This window comes from Cryphonectria parasitica, assembly GCF_011745365.1.
Source record: "Cryphonectria parasitica EP155 unplaced genomic scaffold M406scaffold_7, whole genome shotgun sequence".
Lineage (NCBI taxonomy): Eukaryota > Fungi > Ascomycota > Sordariomycetes > Diaporthales > Cryphonectriaceae > Cryphonectria > Cryphonectria parasitica.
Window position 1 is genome coordinate 846,268 of NW_024468915.1, and position 17,302 is coordinate 863,569.

Genomic DNA, 17,302 nt, shown 5'->3' on the forward strand with positions numbered 1-17,302 from the left:
CCATGACTACTTATGACAGTTTCTCCATCTGGGGATTGAAACAATCGATCTATAACCCCTGTAGTAATTATCTAATGTCATCTTTTTGATCTCATTTGTCATACGGCCCATGCAGGCTGATACTCAGGGGTATCTGTAAACGACCCTCTGGATCATAGAGGGCCTGATGTTCATAGGCTGGTCCAAGTATAGACAATCTCCCATGATGGTGGGTATAGTACAATTTTTCCGATGTTGTATTAGATCTCTTGTTTTCGTTGGTATGTGAGGAAGCCGTGTAATTTCAGCTGCAGACAAGACATTTCAGATTGTTGGTCGACGCCGTGATACGCTGTTCCTTCTGCAATGATTTGTCCAGTCAAGATCTCGATACACATTCATCTGTTGACACTACTGTATAGCAAGCGCTGTGTGTGAGGTCTCGACTTGTTCCTAAACCTCGTGCAGAATCTAGCGCCTCCAATCTCAACCGTAGAAAGTGTGCCAGCTTTTCTTCATAGAGACACCGACAGGCTGCTCTCGAATATCTATCCCCACACACACAGACAGCACAAAGCTTTCGTAGACTATCCACAGGCAGAAGTGAGTTGATGGTCGATATAGCCTAAACAAAAATCTTTCCTCGATCTCCTGCATAAAGTAGCCTTTGGTTGAGTGTCATTCTCAAATACTACCCTACACCTGAGCGCCTACTTTCCGAGACAATTGACGGGTCAGAACGTAGCGCGAGGGCCATCTCTTTCGTCAAGGCCCCTGCTCAGCAGGATATCTTGACCAGCCCGTTCGCGTGATCCAAAGATGTGAAGAGAAGGCTTCCAGACCGCTTTCATGACGTTGACATGCAGGGTCAGGAAGGGGATTGAGAAAAGAAGAAAGAAATACTGCAGCCCGAGAGGGGCCCGTTGTACGAATGGGTATAAGCACAATCCATTGAATTGAACTTCATAGAATGACTTGTGACTTTCACCAAGTAGGCCTGGGAAGCCAAAGTAGCAGTGCGTCGGGCAGAAATGCATGCATATTGCACTGCAAACTCGGCAAAGGAAGGCGAATTGTATCTATTATTGTCCGTTGGCAAACAGCATTTGTGGACACTTCACGCCCAAAGAGTGGGGTTGAGGGGGGCTATCGATCACTGATCGTTGACTGCAACACCCCGATAGAAGATAAAGATTGCTTCTGATGATATTGTTCTCAGACCACAGCCTATGCACCGAGGCCAGGGTGGCAACCTTCAGGCCAACGTCATGCTGCATATGATCTTGCAGTTGATTCTCCGACATAGCCGGGCGACGCAGTTTAGGCGGTGGACAGGTCCGGCATTCAACATGGCAGAGCACAATGTGCGATGTCACAGTGAAAGGTCAGTGCGAGCTGCAGCGAATGAGACCATGCACGCTTTGGTTCAGACTGATATTCTAATTACGTAGCCTCATAGTCGAATGACCCTCATGTCGTATCGTACAAGCCAAGTGATTGACCTTGCTAGAGGAAACTCTTGTTCCCAACTTGCTGGTTTAATCTTTCTTCAGAGGCAGAAGGACCTCCTCAATACCATTTGCAGTGATGATCATCATCTGCAGACCATCACCAACCTCAATGTGTCTCTCCACTGCACCGTCAAACGCATCCTTCACCAAGATCTCCACCTCTCTCCTGGGGAGTGGGTTCTTTGGGCGCTCCTGCAGCGCATGTCCCTCGCCGCTGCCCGGTACATACTGGTTCTTGAAGTTGACCTGGTTATCTAGGAAGGGCATGATCAGACTGGCAGCGGCGCCGCCCGCGCGGCACATCTCGCGTTCGTAGCTGCCAACCGGGTCGTAACTGTAGACGGCTCCCTTGCCGTCCTCGTCCAGGCCTCCGAGGATGGCGTAGGCGTAGTATGGGAAAAAGCGCTTCTGGTAGAGGATGGTCGACAGCCGCTTGGCGCAGGCGTTGACGCTCATCGGCTTGCCATGACGATACCGGTACATCTTGCAGATGGTGTCGAGGCGCTCCTTTAGGGCCTCGCCGTCCGCCGCGAACCCACACACCGACAGCACCAGCGTCGCGTCGTGCTGGTCTGCGGTGCTGCCGCCCACCTTGAACACCTTTGGATAGTGCCGCGTGTTGATGCTGTAGCCTGCCGTGTGCCGCGTGTCGCCGGCCATGATGGTGAAGTCGGCGCCTGCGATAGCCAGGATCGAGCCGCCGTTGTCGGTGTAGCTGAGGTATTGATGATGAGCCGGGGAGCAATCATAGATATGGAATCATGGGGACGTAGAGACCTGGGGAGTTACTTACGGGTCAAAGCGGTGCTGTCGGAAGCCATCGTTATGGGCTGTGGGTGCGTCGTTGAGGGCGTAGTTGGGCCCGTTCATGAGGGGATTCTGGCTGAACATGGCAGCCATTTTTGCGGTGTGAACGTGCGCGAGAGGCTGAATGATTTCTCAATGTGGCAAAAGGTTGGTTTGGTGATGCTAGAGCGTGTTTGTTTGTTTGTGGTAGCAGGAGTTGGGCTGTTGGTAATAAGATCAAGGCTGGAAGCGCTGTTGAAGCCCACCGAGTGAGGTCCGTCGTCGCGTCAGCCTTGCCTGCCTGGCTGACAGGGGTAGCTCCTGACTAAGCAGGCCTGGGCGGGCTGGAGGTCTGTTTTTTTCGGTGGAGCGCTGCAATCTGTTCTCGAAGCTCTGTCTGTGGCGGGCCCTGGGCAATCTCCGGGGGTATGGCAACAACAGGGAACGGCACAGCCGCCAGGGGGAGGATTTAGGCCGTCACCGCGCTGCTTATTTGGGGACCGCGACATCAACTACAACTGCACTCACTCTGGCTGGGCGAGCCAATGTATTTTTGTTTGGTTTTTTGTTTTTGAAGAGTCACTCATTCACCTGGCAGGCTGTTGGCGCTGATGATAGCTTGGTCTGTTTGTTGCCGTTCCCTACCGCTGTCTGCCGCGCTGCTTCAGCTTTCAATCGCCATCCCACGTACACGGCCTAACCCGCGGAGCCCCTCCCCCCTTTCCCACGATCATGGCTCGCGACATTCGCTCCAAGGCTTTGGAGAAGATCGCTGCGCTCTCAGCCTCGAAATCAACAGCCCTCTTCGAGAAGTCTGACCTCGATCGTCTATGCAGAGCTTGTGCTAGCCATGCGCACGTCAAAAGCAAGAGTATCTCCAATGGCTCTGCCTCCGTCAAGTCACAGTCCCTGGGGCGGGTGCCCATGGTGAGCTCAGCTTGCATCACTGGCATACGGCGCGCGCATGCTGACTTCTACAGACCATCCGTGAATACGAGGTCCTGCTGGCTCTCTGCAAGGCTGCTCCGTTGGTTCAGAATGGCCAGAATGCCCAGAGGCTTACCCGCCAGCTGACTCCTTACTTACTCGATGCCCACGCACAGGAGTTCGCATCCTCGCCCTTTTTTCGCAAAATCGAGCCGTCGCCCACTGAGGCCCTTACGTTCCATGTCACGTCTGCGCTACTCTGCCTGGGGAACCATGATGAAGATGTTTACGAGACTGTCGCGGCTACAATCTCGGCGTTCTTGAGCTCCTGTGCCCACGCGACCGAAGATGCCGCACAGGGTAGGATGGAAGAGGACGACGAAGGAGATATTGAGGAGGCGATCCACGTTGCGACCATTTCCGTGTCCCTGTTGGGATTCCTCGAGGCTGCAGCCGCCCAAGCCGACTTCTGGAGAGCAGGCAGCCGCCTGTCTCTTGTCCAACGACTCCAGAGACTGCTAGGTGAGAATACTCTGGTAACCGTGGAACAGGCCTTTTCGACCATTCGGAACTCGCACTCCCAGGATCGTGCCGTGAAAGACTGGAAGAGACATGTGCGTCGCTACGCCGACAACGGCCGCCCTCTAGGATCAATATCACTTCAACAGGGGTTCATGACGTTTGTGGCATCTTCGACCTCGTTGCTGGTCGCTGAAACAAGCGCCCTGAAAAAGAGCCATGTTCTCGACCTGTTGATTTCCGGCGAAGGCCTCCTCAGGCCTGTGACTGCTAGGAGCGGAGATGGAGACACTGGCTCCGTGACCACCTACGCGAGGATCGTTGGAGAACAGTTGAGCTACCTGGATGCCGATGCGGACTTCATCCAGATGGGTTCGAGGTCGCAACAGAAGATTGCTTGCGCGATCAAATCTGCAGGCATCATCAGTTATCTCAATTGCGCCAGGCTCAACGAAGCTGCGGCGGAGCTCGAAACCCTGATGGGCTGGCTAGAGGACACAATTACCGACTTTGACCAGATGGCTGATGAGGATCTCGCATCGGTTGTTCTCCGCTCCATGGCGCTTGTCTGCAGAATGTCTCCCACGTACAGCGCTCTGGCCAGTCGACTCATGTCCCGATTCATCGTGAAAGGAGGTGCACAGAGCCACATCATCGTGACGGCTTCTCAGTGTTTGGCCTTTGTCCTTGGTATGCTATCGACCGATGCTGTCATCACCACTCTCTACACGCTGGGCAATGTGCTCAGCTCGACTACCGAGCAGAATGGTGCTGCCAAACATGATTTTGGCATCGAGAGCGACTCAGAGATATACCAGGGAAGACAGTCTACCGGAAGCTCTATATCGTTGCAGCTCAATGGCGAGGAAGAGAAGAACAAAGTTTACATGAATGTCATCGACGCGATTTGCGGAATAGCAACATTCTGCAAAGATGAGAAGATCTCTGCTCTGGCCCAGTCCATCTTGCTGCAGAAGTACGATAGGATCAACCCCTTGGTCGATGCCAAAATTATCACTGGAGCAGCGGTACTGTCGTTGAGCATCGGTCAACTCGAATTCCGTTCCCTTCTCAGAAGCTTTGCGCGCATGAGTCAATTCTCCGTCACTGAGAACAGGACCCAGATTCTTGATGCGGTATGTGCCTTCTCTAATCATTATTGTCCACTTCTCTTACTGACAGCCCTCAAGTTGATTACAGCTAGAAACCACATCTCAGCCAATCTTCGTCCAGATTCTCAGCTGTATGATATATACTGGGATCATATGCTGGACAGCATTGTGTCAAAAGGGGATGTTACCCAAACCGGTCATACGAAGGATTCCGATATCGAACTTGCAGCCAAGGAGATCGAGCAATTGCTCCAACCTCTGGCTGTCTTCATGTCTGCAAATGACCTTGCATCCAACGACTGGTCCGATGACGACTCGCACGCCATGCTTCGCGATGCCTGGTTTAACATCGTAGTCCACGGTTTCACTCCGACCACGGACCGTGGTAAGAAGTATGCAGACGACCTGCGTGTCATCGCCATACATTCACCTCCTTTGGTCGCAGAGCAACGTGGCGAACAGGTGGAGAGCGATGTGGAGCTGAACACAGTTCTTCGCCGCGGCATGAGCTCTGACAGAGAATCACTGCAGAAGAAGCACCTGGCCGAGCTGGTGCCTTCCAAGGCGTCAGAAATCAAGGGCCTTAGCTACCGCAGGGTCATCTTTCTGAGCGCTGCATATCTTGTGGAGAGCTTACGAGCCGAGTCTGGTGACTGTACCAAGGTTCTTTCGTACTTCCTCGAGCCGAGTATGCGGAGAAACGATGTGAATAATGTCATGGAGGGCATCACGGCTGTTGTGGTGGAAAAGTATCTGACCAAGACTTTGCGAGGCGTCAGCAACACGTTCTCCTCACAGTATGCGGCATCACAGCTGGCGACCATTTTTTGCACTTGCTGCCACCGGATAGAGCGCGTTCAACAGGCTGCTTATGCCTGTGCTGATCGCATAGTCCGCGAAGTACCCTCGGCATTGTGCCGCCGCTCTTCCCTATTCGCGTTGCTGGAGTTGCTATCTCTGATGTGGGCAAGTTGTCTTGAGGCAGAAACCGACTTGTACGATCCAAGGTCCACGTTTACTTCGAAGCGTGTCAACATCACGGTCGAACTATCAGACGACTATCACTTCAGGAAGTACACCCTGAATCGTCTGTATAAAGCCGCAAGAAGCTGGGTCGTGTCCGCGATGAACATTGCCCCAGCCGATGTGAAGGGCTTGTTGCAGACGCACTTGTCTGAGTTTGATGATGAGGGCGCGTATGGCCACATTTCCCTCGGACGGTCCTTTGCCATGGAAATGGGCTCCTCGATTCCAGGCACAGACCAGAGACTGATCTCGATCGATCCCGTCGGAGAATGCAGCATCAATACAGCCTCGGATTTCGTAGCGCAATACACCACGCGACAAGAATATCGCTACGCAGAGGCCTTGCCGGATCATAGCTTAGAATGGCTCACATTCATGCGCATCGACAGGAGGGCCTCTTACCTGCCTGGCTCAGAGACCGAAAGCGCCGACGCTGTAACAGCTCTTGCTCACATCGAAGGTCGCATCCTTTCGAAGAAGACCACGCCAATGGGCGATATCCGAGACATCCTGCGTCGAGCCGCCGCTATGCTCTGCCGCAGTGAGATGGGTAACGAGTGCTCTGTGGCACATTATCTCGTCAGCATCCCATTTGCCTTGTTCACGAAGCAGTCTATCAAGCTTGGCGTCTCGTTGTGGCTGGGAGTTATGAACGAGAATCCAATCTGGGAGCCCCGAATCCTCAACGAGATAGCTCAGCAGTGGGAGCTCAGCATCCATAAGAAACAGGGGCTGTTTAATACGGCCATCACATCTCCCAATCCATTCTTCTTGAAAGAGGAGTTTGCACCCAGTGATCAAGAGGGTCTCACCAAGCGCAGGCAATTGGTCCATAACCTCCTGGCTCCCCACACCCGCCTGCTACAATTCCTCAGCAGTCACTACAATGCAACTCGCTTGGGTAGTCCCGATACGCAGACGGTCTTTGTAAGACTGCTTGACATCACATTAGAGGAGTTGAAGAAATCTACGCCTCACCCGATGGCGAGAGAGCTCAGGCTGCAGATTGTCTTGTTTGGTCTCAAGGTCTTGCGGACTTCTACAACGATCGGTCCCGTGTCTCAATGGCGTCTGAAGGATAAGTTGCTGTCCGCAGCACTGAGCTGGTTTCACAACGCGCCGAAGTGGTCCTTTGGCAGCAATATGCTCCAAATCAAGACGGAAATACGCCTCATCACAGATGTCATTGCCGCGATCAAGGCCGTGGCATACATTGGAGCTCACTCTGTCGGCACTTTCCGCTCCCTACAGGCTCTTCAGTCCAAAGAGCAACTGTTGCTGTTGCTTCTTGAGAGCGAGCAGTCGAGGTTGACTGTCTGGGTCTATCCGCTCAGCGAACCACCACAGAGACCATCTACCCTCGTGCATACCGGGAGAGGCTCACTTGAGGTACTTCGTTCCAAGATACTGGTGAGGAAAGGGAAAAAATATACTGACCAGTCTCAGGCTGCAATACTTCCATTGATTCATACGGCTTGGAGCGAAGGACCTTCGCTCGCCATAGAGCTTTGTGCGAGAATTCAGTCTGTACGGATACATAAGGAAGTCCGGTCTTTGCTCCTGGCCCATCCCGAACAAGCCGTCAATGAGCCAGAGGCTCTGCCTATCCTTATAGGAAGCTCACTGCCTGCTGACCTTCCATTCCAGTTGAAGGTATGCTATATCCAATGACGCAAGAGTGTTCCTTGGGCTGACAAGTGTAGTATCTCTTGTTTTGGGCCCCGGCCAATCCAATTACTGCCGTTACATACTTCTTGCCGGCATATCGCAATCATCCGTTCCTCATTCAATACGCGATGAGGGCACTAGAAAGTCATTCTGTGGATGTGACATTCTTTTACGTGCCTCAGATCGTACAGACCCTCAGATACGATGCTCTAGGCTATGTTGAGCGATATATCATCGAGACGGCACAGTTCTCACAACTGTTCGCTCATCAGATCATCTGGAATATGAAGGCCAACTCGTACAAAGATGACGACGCTCAAATCGTAGGTTGCCAACCCATTGTTGTTGACGCTTGTTACGCAATGCTGACCCTTAGTAGCCTGACGAGATCAAACCTACGTTGGACAAAGTCATGGAACGCATGATCAACGCTTTCGACCCTGTGGATCGGGAATTCTACGAGCGGGAATTTACATTCTTCGACGAGGTGACTGGCATTTCAGGCAAACTCAAGCCGCTGATCAAGAAGTCGAAGCCTGAGAAAGCTCAGAAGATCGAAGAGGAGCTTCGCAATATCAAGGTCGAAGTCGGCGTCTACTTGCCCAGTAACCCTGACGGTGTCGTCATCGGTATTGATCGGAAGTCCGGCAAGCCTCTGCAGAGTCATGCCAAGGCACCTTTCATGGCGACGTTCCGAATCAAGAAGGAGAAGGGAGGCGTCGAACAGACGGGCGACCTAATCGAGGAGACGGTGGAGACTGGTGCACCCCCCAAAGACAACAGCTACGAGGTCTGGCAATCTGCCATCTTCAAGGTCGGCGACGACTGTCGACAAGACGTGCTGGCCCTGCAGATGATTGCGGCCTTCCGTGGCATCTTTCACAGCGTTGGTCTGGACGTATACGTCTTTCCTTACCGCGTGACAGCCACCGCTCCTGGCTGTGGTGTCATCGACGTCCTGCCCAATTCCGTCTCCCGAGATATGCTGGGACGTGAGGCAGTCAACGGTCTTTACGACTACTTCATCTCAAAGTACGGCAACGAGGACTCGCTTCGCTTCCAACAGGCCCGCAACAACTTTGTCAAGTCCATGGCTGCATACTCGCTCGTCTCCTTCCTCCTGCAGTTCAAGGATCGTCACAACGGCAACATCATGATCGACGACGCTGGTCACATCCTGCACATCGACTTCGGCTTCTGCTTTGATATCGCGCCTGGCGGCATCAAGTTCGAGCGCGCGCCGTTCAAGCTCACGTCCGAGATGGTCGCCGTCATGGGCGGCAACACGAACCACCAGAGCTTCAAGTGGTTCGAGGAGCTGAGCGTCAAGGCGTTCCTGGCCAGCCGCATGCACGTCGACAAGCTCTCTCAAATCGTCCTGCTCATGATGGACAGCGGGCTCCCGTGCTTCAAGCCCGAATCCGTCGAGCACTTTCGCCAGCGCTTCGTGCTCGACAAGAGTGAGAGGGAGGCCGCGGACTTTATGAAGGAGTTGATCAGGAAGAGCTACTCGAGTTACTCGACGGGTATCTATGATCAGTTCCAGCTGATGACAAACGGTATTCCCTACTAGGGGGGAGGGTGTATATATCAGGTGCGGCTTGTAGCACAACCAAGTCCCTTTCCGTTCTGTCCGGGTAAACCACAAGATATCTGTAGCTTGCTTGGTTTGGTACCCAAGAGTCAGTCTATTTTGCGATGTAGCTTGTCTTTAATAACATAACCAACTAGAGTCTTCTGTGGGACCTCAAGTACCAATTCACGTGTCACGTCTGTCTGTCGACTAGGCGGTTCAAGCAACCTGTGCCAAATTCATATGCCTCTACTAGTACCAGAACATGCAGGTTTCCAACCACCTCAAGACTGCTGGATTGGACAGAACAAAGTACGAGGAAGAGGAGAGGTGTGTATGTGTTGGGGGGGGGGGGGGAACGGCATCACGGGCTTACATCTGTCAAGGCTCAAGGCCCAAGAGCACTAGGGAAAGGTGAACGCGGATGCGCGGCGGTAAGCGAGTGGCTCGTACTTACAGGTGAAAGCTGAAAAAGAGGAAAGGTCGTGCACTCTTGGGAGGTCATGGACCATAACGCATTCATATGTGTATCATTTCATTTAGTTGATTACTAGTACACAACAATATGATATACGATCGCCAGGGTACAGGAAAGAAAGCCTGCTCATGCCCGAGAGACACAAGAGAGAGAAAGAACCCCGATCCACCTGAATAGACTCGCTTGCCCACACAAAGTATTTTATGCGCCATCGCTAGCAAAACACCAATAGAAGAATAACCGAGAGAAAGGTAATCTATACTGCCATATATTATGAACGACGGCCAACGCCCCCCCCCCCCCCCCACCGGCTAGTCCGTTGCTCCATGTTAATTCATTCCTGAAACCTTGGTGATGATTATGAGAGCAATGCGTCTCTTTGTAATTGTTGATATTGTTGTTCTTTTTTGGTGTGTCCGTACTCATCCTCGTCACTCGTCCACGAATTCCGCCTCTCTCCCCTGAACTTTTCCCCTGTGATCAGAGGGAAAACGACTGATGTTCCCATGGTGCACATGCACGGTCCCTATACTCGTCGGGCGGTGTTCACTCGACACGCGATGTATATCCATACCGCTTGACTCCTCTGTGTCGCCCATTGACGAGACTGATGGCGTATGATTTGATAAGGATCTGCGACGCTCAAATGGAAGGCGAGATGATCCGGATGCGGACTGCTGTTGCTCGTCCATCCTTGGGCTTGGCTGGTGATTAGGCCGATTGCCCACCGGGGTGTCAAGGTCTAGCGTCAAGCCCGGTATCAGATCCGACTTGCGCTTCGAGCTTTTTCTGGGCACTTCGGGAATTTCCTCGTTGCGGATTGTCGCCACGCGGCTGGCCTTCGACACCTTCCTGCTAGGGACGTGGAAGCTGCTGCCCGTGTCCACGTCCGGTAGGGTCGGTGCAAGACCGCGCTGGCCAGCACGGGGCACGACAGCCTCATCGCCAGAATCGTCTAGGCTGACTCTGTCGCCGTCCAAGAGTGGCTCGGTGGGAGCAGGAGCTTCGGGGCCCACCGTCGTCGGGTTGGGTTTGCCGCGGCCGTCATCCGAGTCCGAATCGATCGGCCCACTCCTCAGCACACCCATAGCGACGGGTGTTCCTTCTGGCGGGTCGGTGTCGTCGTAGTCGCCTCCTCCTGCTCGCATTGCTGGGGGCATTCTGGCGCTCCTCACGACTTCGAAACCCTTGCCCTTTTCTTTCCTCTTGCCACCAAATACATTCCTGAACCAGCCCGTAGCCGTCGCTACAGGTCCCGTCGGATCTGCAGGGCCTGTACCCAGCCTTCTCTGCGGGGCGCCTGAGTTTAACTTGGAGCCACGCTGCACGCCATAGTAAAAGTCCACCTCTCGCGTTGCGTAATCGTTCCTTGTGGGGAAGTTCAGGGAAGAGTACGCGGCAGGCGCCGTGACGCCGCGGTCGTTGGCTTCGACATCCACCGGCTCTAGAGGGGGTCCAACCTGACTTCGCCGCCTCTCAGAGAAGTCACCACTCGTTGCCCATGACGCGCGAGCTCTTGAGTTTGTTGACTGGTTTTCTAGTGTCGGCCTTCGTCTCCTGGGCGGCCTGTAGAAAGTATCACCAGGCGCATCCGCCATCAGAGCAGAGGCAGGCATCGCATGGCGGTTTTGTCCCACAGCAGGAGATGGCAGGAAGGAGTAGGTGCTGGCCTCGCCAGGGGTCGTCGGTGTAAAGGCACTCCCGTTGTCGAGCCGTGATGGGGGCGCATCAAAGCTCATGCCGTCGAAAGCAGACGAACTTCTTTGATGCCGTTGGTTCATCATGACACGCACGCTACCGGCGGACTCGCTTCTGACACGCCCAGAAGGTGCAATGTATCCGCCTTTCCCAGCCTCACCAGCAGCGAGCATTGCCGTGCTCGACAGCTGGCTCTGCCTCGACTGTGCTCCACGCCGCGATGTCCGTCTGGAAAGCTGTCGTGCGCCAAAGATCCTCGACAGCGGGCCCTGAGACAAGCCCTTGTTGTCTTCTCCGCCGGCCCCCATCAACCTCGCGATGACCTCGATGACAGTCTGCAAGGCATTCAGCATGAAGCACAGAACCAACACGCCGCCATGTATCAACAAGATGACGTATCCCACCCAGCCCTTTGGCCCATCGCCGACTTCCAGCTGTGGCACGAAAGCGGTCATGAGGATGATGGTGGCGAAACGCAGGACTGAGAAGAGCGTGTGGTATGCATTCATCGAAGTCGGGGACGAGAAAGGCTTGAACGCATGCAGAGTGATGACCTGTACGACCTCGCAAATCGCCAAGATGATGATTTGCGCGATACCGGCAGGCTGCACCGCACCGATGCCAATGCCGCGGATAAAAGTCAGGAGGACGGGAATCAGAGCAAAGGCAGCAGCTTCGTCCGAGTACGTGTTATACAGCGGACCATAGAGCAGAACCGTCCACAAATCGTCGAAAAGTACCGACCGTGGCTTTGTCGTCGTGATCAGGCGCAGAAGCCATCCGGCGAAGACGAGAAGTAGCAAGATGGTGACTGCGGCCAAGCCGACCGTGTAAGCGGGAGAGCTGGTGAACACCACCAGTTGGAACATCGACAGCGCCACCAATGGCAGGAGGAAGTAATTGAACACGATCCGGATCACGTTCCCCACAGTAAACGGCAGGTTTTTGTTGCGCAAATCCTCCTCCTGAACATTTCTCACATACCGATAGACCCACTGGATCGCAACAACCACTTGGGTGATGACGGTGATGCTGGCTATGAGCACCATGAGCCAGACCATCATCCCGGCCCAGATGTCTTCGACTTTGCCCATTCCAACCAGCTGCGCATACTCTTGCAGTCCATAGGTTCCATTCGTGTGGTATATGCCATCCACCAGACCCTGCCATCCAGGATCCTTGCTGACGAAGCTCTCGTTGAACATGAGCGCGGACCACGACACCCGACTGACGACAGGCTGGTAAAATCCGGGATAGTTCAGTGTGAGGCCGCCAGTCAAGGCAATAAACTGGATGTACTGAAGACAGTCGCTGAATCCAGGTGTCACCAAGCGAAGCAAGTCGTTGTGCCGCCCGAAGTTCGAACTCCAGTGATAAATGTCTGTCGTGCCCCAAGGGCTATAGATGCTGGCAAAAATGGTGGCTACCCCGACAAAGACGAGAATGGCCATGGGTAAGAGACTCAACATCCAAGCCAGGTCCCCGAGATCAGGGGTGACTGTGACCGAGACACACCCAATCTTGGACTTTTGGGCGTCACCATAGATGATTTCACTGCGGGTGGACGTCAGTTTCTCGCATGCATCCTCGTGATGAGACAGAGCAAGGCTGCGGAAAATCTGGGGATCAAGCGAAACTTGCTTGGAAAATATGTTTTTGACTCACAAAGTTGGCGAAAACGAAGTAAATGCATAGCTGGTGTAGAAGGTCTTATCCATGGTCATTGCTGGTAGACCATACGGGATTTCTCTGTTTAAGAAGAAGAAGAAAATGTCAGTCCTGCTTCAAGCCTCCACAATTACATGCCACTTTGGCGTGAGTAATGGCCAGCCTTGATTGAGAAAGGAGAGCGTCATCGCGGCAGATCAGACGAATACACAACGTCCTGGATGTAAGCCTCCCAGCATCGCAACCTCGAGAATTCCAGCAAGGCCTTTTCGGGAACGCCAGCATCTTTAAAACTCTCAACAGCAATGCTAGAAGGCTGACAACGCCTTCATGCTGTCCTGCCACGAGCGCAGACGAGGCGAATGTCTCTCTTCTCCTGTCTCATCCAGAAGCCGGCCGTTCTCCATCTGTCGTCGAGGATATGCACGCAGCGCGCATGCGAAAAGAAGGATGGATACATACATGTTCGTCGTGTCGAACACGGGTCCCAGCGGGCAGACCCCGTTGAACAGAGCAGAGGCGCAGAAGTCGAAGTCAGCCGCGTATGGCTCGTAGGTCAAGACGTCTATCGTATCGTGCAGCGTCGTGATCTTGGCGGCAGTTGTGGGAAACGGGTTGCGCAGAATCTTGCCGTCGGTGAAGTTGGGATTGTTCCAATCATCGCTGGTCGAGGGAGGAAGTGACACGCCGCCGTAGGATCCGGTTACATTTCCGTAGACGGTGACCTTGAGGTTGTGGCTCGAGTCGTTGTGTTCAAATCCAGCTTCGACGTAGAGAGGTACCCATTGTAGCTGTAGGGGTTCGCTCTGCGTGACGGAGGCACCAAGACAATTTGTCCATTGCTGGATGAGGACGGCGACCGTTGGTTGAACAAGGAGGCTCAAGATCGTGAGAAGTCCTGTGATGTGATGCATCGAGAGGTCGGTCTTTCGACTGCCTCGATACCTCACTGTGGTGGTGAAGGCTTGGTCATGGTCCAAGGCGCTGGTATCGTATTGTCTCGCAGACTCGGCATGGCCTCCTAAGCCCACGGCTCTTGTTGCTTGTTTCCAGGCCATGTTGTCCCAGCTGGGGTGGCGTTCGACAGCCTCTGTCGGCCTCGAGATCATCGTCCTGGCATCATCTTCGAGGCGAGCCCAAGCGGTAGCAAACTTTGTCTCGGGAGGGATCGCACCGACCAGGCGCATGGTCGAACGAACAAGGGGCGATTGGCAGAAGCGAGAAAGACGGATCTTCCGTGATCGACGAAGGAAGTGGGCAGGTCCTCCTGTCAGATGATGGGCATCTTGTGGGAGTTCGCTCGGCTGAGGCTGCAATTGCGATGATTAGAGGTTGCAGGCTTGGTTTGGGAACCGGTGGAGGATGATGCCTCTGTCGTCGAAAACGGCGGTTGCTAACGACCTAGTCGCCAGCGAGCGTCCTACCGCCTGTGGTCGAAGTTCTTGGAGGGCGGGAGGGGCGACAGCCCAGGAGCAGCGTCGCGACTGCTTTGGCCGACTGTTATCAAGAGGGGTCGAAAGTGCTACCCACGGAATGTGAGACGGCACACTTGATTGGACAGGGTCTCAAGTTTCTATACGCTGGTGTAGGTAGGTACACCGTGGTGCTGTGCTGTGCTATGCTAGCCAGATCTCCTTTGGGTTTTGGGGGGGGGGGGAAGAATAGAATGACGTGACTCTCGGTTTCGCGATCGAGCGTGGTGTGTGGTGCAGTATGGTGTAGTGTGTGCGTCCTTGCGTATGTGTGTGTGTGCGTGCGTGTGCGTGTCTGTGTTATTTGGGAGGGATTGGTTTGGTAAGGGATGAATCAAGAAGGTTGGGATGGGCATTCAATTTCGAGAATAACTTCCATGTTCCCGGGATCAGCGGCCAGGCAGTGGAGCTGCAGGCCCTGTGTTGCCCAGCGCAGCGGGTTCAAAACTGCTCGTTTCTATGCTATGTACACTCCTTTCTGCCAGGGCAGGATGGGGTGCCTGTTTGCTTTGGGCGCGCCGCAACAGGGGGGGCCACAGTGTGCTGCAGCGTCTCCACCTACCCGCCATGCCCCGCTGTGACCCTGTAAGGTGGGGACTTGGGTTACTGAAACAAGAGAGTTGGCGGGACGCTGCCAACACACCCTTTCCCAACGCGACAAGCGCTGACAGGGCTCACAGACCCAATCCGTCGTCGACACAATAGGCGATGCTAAAGCTGAGGGATGCCCCCAAGATGAAACAAAACAGACAACACAACACCAAAAACAAATACGAGATGTGATCAGAACCTCTCAGCCACCTACCCATACCAGGCCAGGCACGGACAAGAGGTTCAAGCAAGCAGGCCTGGTGTTCGGATCCCATCAAAGGGCCAGCCACATGGCAGAACACTCGCACCGGTACGACAGCAGCCAGTCTGGTCTGGTCTGGATAAGTTCTGTCGACTCTTTTTCTCTCTTCTTGCCTTTCTTCCCCTCCCTGGGAACGACACGAATCCTCGTTCGACCATCTTCCCAATCTTAAGGCGAAACTTGTTCTCTTGCACAAAGCCTGGTCCTTATCGTTAACGAAACCCATTACACGTCACACATCACGAGAGGATTCTGGTTCGACCATCATCAACCAAAAACACCGTTTAACCTAAAGTACAACAATGCCGTCCCATCCATCCAACGGACGAGTAATGTTTCTGGTGGATGGCTCCCTACTCACTGCATCCACCGCATTACATCACATCAAACTGGTGACGAGGATGAGAACCAGCACCCCCCCCCCCCCAAAAAAAAAGTACGTGCATGTCACGGGAGGGATCAACTCGGTAAAATACTCTGCAGGACCTCCCACGACCGAGCAATAGTCATGAGGCTGTGCTTGTGAGCACGGTGCTCTAGAGTATCATCCCACACGGCTCTGGTGGTCCTCGACAAATAATCACCATGTGGTAAGAAAGAATCGCACTATCGGCCAACGCAAGATGCTGGTCAAACACACCTGCTGCCGTGCTACGACATCAGCATGACATCTCCCGTCCCTGTCCCCTCCACCTGCACAATTTCGAACTCACTGATGATCTCTCGATTGTCTGTACGACCTCGCAGGCCAAGGCACGACAAGGAGCCAGGACAAATCACAGAGGCCCAGTTTACAAGTTTTCGGGACGTTCCACTACATCGCCTGCAGATCTCTTTCTTCCCATGTCCATTGGGAACGTTCAAGCGGCTTTATTGATGGCCCGGACTCCCTTGCAGTTGCATTTCTATTTTCAGAAGAACCTCTTTATTATCATCCTTTTTATCCCTTTTGGCCCGCAGTCCACGCTTTGCCAAGACAACTTGTTCATTCACTAGGGCAACCTGCGATCATCACACTGCCACAAGAGACCGTCTAAAGAAAAGAAAACCAACACACATGCTCAAAAAACTGAGGTCAATTGATAGTCATAGTAGTCGTGATATGCGGATCGCATAACGGTTATAAACTGGACACGAGTGGCAAATGTAACGTCGATGGACCGTTATCCGGGACTGTCGTCACCTGGTCCCGGACCGAGTCACCACCTTCCCATGGCCTATCAATGAAGGAACGGAAAGGAAGAAAGAGAAGCAAAGGAGGGATTAAGGGGGAGAAAAAAAAGGAGGGGCGCAAAAAAAATATCGTCTGCCGATCTCCGAGTCCCCCAAACCATCAAGCTCCGGAGCTCCTTGTTTTCTGGTCGAGGGATGCGGTGGCCTCTTACTGGTCTGTTAAAAGGCCTTCTTCTCCTCGCTACCGTCCTTGCAGGGACAATACGAGATTTCTGTCGCTCCCATTAGCTGGTCGCCATCTGGGCCTGACGCCGCGTCTCCTATGCCCAATGTGGGAGTAGGACGGATTCAGCGCTTACGGTGAGCTCGTCATGGTGCCTTGTCTGCTTCACGGTGTGTACACCAACGATATCTTTAAAATCGCCCAGGTATCATTTTCGATCCTGCAGATCCCCGTCAAAGACACTCGCTCATGTCTGAATCTAGTTAGATGCCCGATGATCCGACCGTTAAGTGCAGAAGAAAGCCACCCAAAAAAGAGCCCATTGCAGAAATCAGCAAGTATTTCCTCAAATTCCCACAAGGCCTTTACATGCAGGTAGGCGAGTGCACCGCCGTGGTGGCGTTCCCTGCATAAGCACATGCATTCTCCGGAGGTCAACTCCTGTGAAGCTCGCTGGGCTTCGATAGTTTGTACCGTCAACGGGCAACGGATTTGCCTTTCACCCAGCTGCGAAGACAAAGCTCTATTTCCGTCTCCTTCCCCATGACCTTCTTGGTCCAGCCAGAGAGAATCCTTTTGAGCCTCGTCTCAATATCGTTCACGTCTTCTGAATTCATATTATCACCCAATCTGGTC

At 53.5% G+C, this 17,302-nt stretch overlaps 4 protein-coding genes across 4 annotated transcripts; 2 read left to right on the forward strand and 2 right to left on the reverse strand.

Moving 5' to 3' along the window:
• Positions 1–1,402: 1,402 nt before the first annotated feature.
• M406DRAFT_323492 (proteasome component C5) lies at positions 1,403–2,467 on the reverse strand. Its single transcript, XM_040919775.1, has 2 exons — positions 2,284–2,467; positions 1,403–2,205 (listed from the first exon to the last, which is right to left on the reverse strand). Exons 1-2 carry the CDS (start codon positions 2,388–2,390, stop codon positions 1,518–1,520), a joined length of 795 nt encoding a protein of 264 aa, XP_040773280.1. The 5' UTR covers positions 2,391–2,467; the 3' UTR covers positions 1,403–1,517.
• Positions 2,468–3,008: 541 nt separating this feature from the next.
• Positions 3,009–9,101, forward strand: M406DRAFT_264654 (uncharacterized protein; the record flags this gene model as incomplete). Its single annotated transcript, XM_040917676.1, has 7 exons — positions 3,009–3,203; positions 3,257–4,858; positions 4,913–7,119; positions 7,210–7,249; positions 7,307–7,513; positions 7,564–7,851; positions 7,908–9,101. 7 exons carry the CDS (start codon positions 3,009–3,011, stop codon positions 9,099–9,101), a joined length of 5,733 nt encoding a protein of 1,910 aa, XP_040773281.1.
• Positions 9,102–9,615: 514 nt separating this feature from the next.
• Positions 9,616–13,859, reverse strand: M406DRAFT_293954 (uncharacterized protein; the record flags this gene model as incomplete). Its single annotated transcript, XM_040919111.1, has 3 exons — positions 9,616–12,831; positions 12,943–13,026; positions 13,408–13,859. 3 exons carry the CDS (start codon positions 13,857–13,859, stop codon positions 10,011–10,013), a joined length of 3,357 nt encoding a protein of 1,118 aa, XP_040773282.1. The 3' UTR covers positions 9,616–10,010.
• Positions 13,860–13,880: 21 nt separating this feature from the next.
• Positions 13,881–14,276, forward strand: M406DRAFT_357396 (uncharacterized protein). The gene has a single exon (XM_040923667.1). The coding sequence runs from the start codon at positions 14,002–14,004 to the stop codon at positions 14,221–14,223; it is 222 nt and encodes a 73-aa protein (XP_040773283.1). The 5' UTR covers positions 13,881–14,001; the 3' UTR covers positions 14,224–14,276.
• The last annotated feature ends 3,026 nt before the right edge of the window (positions 14,277–17,302 follow it).

Coding starts and splice junctions, on each gene's coding strand:
- M406DRAFT_323492 (XM_040919775.1), bottom strand. CDS start 2,390: ATGGCTGCCATGTTCAGCCAGAATCCCCTCATGAACGGGCCCAACTAC. Junction 2,206..2,283: donor CGACAGCACCGCTTTGACCC/GTAAGTAACTCC, acceptor TCAATACCTCAG/CTACACCGACAACGGCGGCT.
- M406DRAFT_357396 (XM_040923667.1), top strand. CDS start 14,002: ATGTTGTCCCAGCTGGGGTGGCGTTCGACAGCCTCTGTCGGCCTCGAG.